Source organism: Mirounga angustirostris, unplaced genomic scaffold (genome assembly GCF_029215605.1).
Source record: "Mirounga angustirostris isolate CCGP_5_RB_7025 unplaced genomic scaffold, mMirAng1.0.hap1 SCAF_11, whole genome shotgun sequence".
Taxonomy (NCBI): Eukaryota; Metazoa; Chordata; class Mammalia; order Carnivora; family Phocidae; genus Mirounga; species Mirounga angustirostris.
In genome coordinates, this window is record NW_026991719.1 from 98,090,880 (window position 1) to 98,094,453 (window position 3,574).

The 3,574-nt window shown below is 42.5% G+C and overlaps 1 protein-coding gene across 1 annotated transcript; it reads right to left on the reverse strand.

Moving 5' to 3' along the window:
* On the reverse strand, positions 1-3,350 carry C1GALT1C1 (C1GALT1 specific chaperone 1). The gene is made up of 2 exons (XM_045881986.2): positions 3,212-3,350; positions 1-1,163 (listed from the first exon to the last, which is right to left on the reverse strand). Exon 2 carries the CDS (start codon positions 1,156-1,158, stop codon positions 202-204), a length of 957 nt encoding a protein of 318 aa, XP_045737942.1. The 5' UTR covers positions 1,159-1,163; positions 3,212-3,350; the 3' UTR covers positions 1-201.
* Between the last annotated feature and the right edge of the window lie 224 nt (positions 3,351-3,574).

A 3,574-nucleotide genomic window follows, 5' to 3' on the forward strand; every position in this document is an offset into this window, starting at 1 on the left:
TGAAATTGTCACGTGTTTTAAGGGAAAAAACCCCACCCTCTTTAAAAATGTACCACTAAACTTTAATGTGCAACTAAACCAGTGCCACCAAACTAAAAAAGAAAAAGAAACATACTGTTGTGTTGGATATGTAGTCGTTACTACAAATAGTGACAATACCTGTCCTAGACGGTGATCGTATACATGTTTTTCTTTCACTTCTCAGTCATTGTCAGAACCATTTGGAGGTAAGAAAACCAATGCATCGTGGAAAATATGCCCAAATGCCCTAAGACGGTATACCCCATACATCATCACATGCATCTGATTAGGAGTCAGTCCATTAAAAGTAACAGCCGTATCTGAACAGCATCCTTCAACCACAAGGTTGGGGTGATTAGTCATTGCCTCTTTAATAAAAAGCCCAATGGATTTGGTATTAAATACATCTTTTCCTTCAGAATCTTCTGCATTTTCTGCAAACACTCCAGCATATTTCAGGCAGACTGCTAGCTGCTTATCTTCAGATATCTTCCAAATCATCCCTCCCTGTTCAGGACACTTTTCGGGGATACCGAGGAGGCTGTTAAGTCTTTTCATTGATTCTATACTTAAGACGATGCCTCCTTCTACACTCACATATTCAAGGTCTCCAGATTTTATACTGTGGCCTAGATAGAAAGGTTGTGATGGATCCTTTTTTAACAAAAAATACTTTAAGTTTTCAATAATAGCAAACGTAGTGGGGCGTGCAAGGAAGAACCAGTTGTATTGGTCTCTATATTTATCAAAGGCATATTTGTAAGCTTTCCTCATCATTAGCCACATGTCATCTGTTTCCATGTTAATTGACTCAAACACTTTAACATTTTCAGAACTGAAGAACTCTGCTTTGTCACAGTGTTTGGTCCAAGTCTCCCTCACTGCAGCCCAAAGACTCACATCTTTGGGTTTTACAAGGATGATACAGTATACCCGAAAGCTCTTACTGAGCTCCATACGTTCATCCTCTGAAATTTTCAAGATATCTTCTTTATTAGGCGCTTGCAGGTGATGATGCTCATGCTGGTGCATTCTACTTCCATGACCAATCCTAACGTGTCCTAGCATAGTGATCAAGGCACAGAAAATGCTTCCGAGCATCACACCCTTCAAAAATGAACTGCTTTCAGAAAGCATTTTTCCTATAAAAAAAGAAAAAGATCCTTAGGATACTTAATAGAGAAGGATTAGTCTAGCAATTTGACTTGGTATACCTTATATACTTACATTTTGCTCTTAACATTAAAATAAAGTTCCCAAGTTTGAAATCAAGTTAGTTGCATAGAGTACCAATACCAAGAGGTCTAAGGATCTTTAGCTTCCAATGGTATCTGATCACTGTTCTGTATAAACTGGAACTTTACAACACCTCTATGCACTAGAACTTTCTGGGAGGCCATTTTGCACTTCATCTATTAATTAACTAAATAATAAATCAAAACATTAACCCCAGAAACCAATGTTACAGAGGTTGTCAGTCCATCATTCTCTCAAGGAATTTCATTTCAAAGCTTGCATTTATATTATTTAAATACTTCCATAGATGTAAATGGACTTTACATCAAAACCTTAAATTGAACAGATAAAACCACCTACAATTAGCAAATCACCAATGGTATCTGTGCTGGCATTTCTGTTCTCAACCTAGTGCTTTATTTAACTGATGGCTGCTGTCTTTAGGTGTTTGAGTACATCACAGCAAATTTCTTGAGATTGATACCGTACATGTTAATATTACTCTTTCATTCCTAAGACTAAATGGTTTCCAATACAGTATCCCAACCAACTAATGTTAATAAAAGCCCATAATGAAAATAGTTAAATTATCTGGATGAGAACTGACTCAATATAGGCATATCTGGGGAACCATTAATGAACATTTTTATTTCCTCCAAAGGCATTTTCTTATTCTTTGGGGAAGTAAAAAGGGAAAAGTCTACACTTTGATTTCAATTAGAAATTAAAAGAAAAGCCAACCTTAAGTACAACTGTTGAGATTTCCCAATCTCCTCTGTATCTCCACAAGGAATGTTCTACTGAGCTACTTAGATTTTTCCCTTTGTCTCTTAGAAGTTGAAAGAAACCTTAGAAGCTACCTAATATCATTTCTCTCATTTTACAGATAGGGAAAGAGAGGGTCCACAGATGTTAAGTAACTGACCCAAAGTCACACAGTCAGTGGTAGAACTGAACCAGAAATCAGAGCTCCTGATATCAGTGCAATGCTCTTTCTATTACAGAATAATGATCTGAAGAGTGCTTCTACTCATATTGTTGAAAATTTAATAGATGAGTTACCGAATAACCTTGTTTTCCTACAAATGAAAAAAAAATGTGGAATCTGTTAATCATAATTGACATTTTGCACCCATCTTATCATCCTGCTATAAAGAAACCACCCCTTGGTCTTCTTCTAGAGGAAACGGACTTTGACTTCTATTAGAAGGCCAAGGTGTGGAATAGCTTGGCAGAATAATTGCTGAGTGTGGGTGGAGTGGGCAAAGAGGCAGGATGGTTTTCCTGTGTCACTCACAGAACTTGGTACAGAAGGAAAAGAGAACTAATAGGAAACAAGCTCTGTTTAATATCGGAATTACTAGATGCACTCTAAAAGTAATTTATATAGGACTTTGATTATTTCTGGCCCACATATGATAATTCACACGTGTCTCCTAGCTTGAGAATAGCATGTCAGAATTCTTCCTGATGGGGATACTACTCATGGATCATATGCGTAAATTACTCTTTTTCCATTGGAGGGGGGGGGGGGCAAAAAATTGTAACACTGGAGTTGTACATGATAGGATATTTGGTGCAGAGGAGAGGGAAACTTAAAACTGCACATGGGCACAAATGAGGCAAAAACTACCATCGCAGTGGTTTCTGCGATGGCATCTTTTTAGAAGGTGAAGGTAGTTAGGTGGAGTATGGAAGAGGAGAACGAAATGGAGAACAAAAATGAGAGGGAGGACGTGGTCACCTCAAAACCCCACTGAGGGGCCAAGGCAGCGCCTCTACGCAGGCGACTCTCACTCTCCCCCACTAACTACCGCTCCCACTGCACCTGCCCGGGTACCCCGCGTGAAGCCTGCTGGGACTGGGCCAAAGCCCAGGCCTTCCCCCAGGAGAGGGGCGGGGTCGGTCCGCTCCCGGGTCGGCTCAGGGTGCGGGCCGACGCCCCAGCACTCACCCGCATCTAGAACGGCTCAGAGGCGGGAAAGCGCAGCCGCGCACGGCTTTCCTCTCACGTTCGCGCGCCACCCGGTTACGCTCCTGGTCGGGCTGCTCTAGATGCAGGGGGTGTCCTCTCGTTGGTTTCACTAAAGGCGGGGAGGGCCAGGAAGTGAACGCCGCGACCGCGCGGGCAGCGGGGAGGAGCCGTCGGCCCGTGCTGACGTCGGAAGGGCCCGCACGCACGCCGCGCTCCCTTATTCCCCGCCTCCTGCTGAGTTCAGAGAAGCGCGTCTTGCTGGCGTGACCCGCGCGCTTTCCTGTACCCAATGGGAGGCATGCGTGCGTACGACTCGCTGACACCTCCCACCTCTTCACCTTC

Coding starts and splice junctions, on each gene's coding strand:
- C1GALT1C1 (XM_045881986.2), bottom strand. CDS start 1,158: ATGCTTTCTGAAAGCAGTTCATTTTTGAAGGGTGTGATGCTCGGAAGC.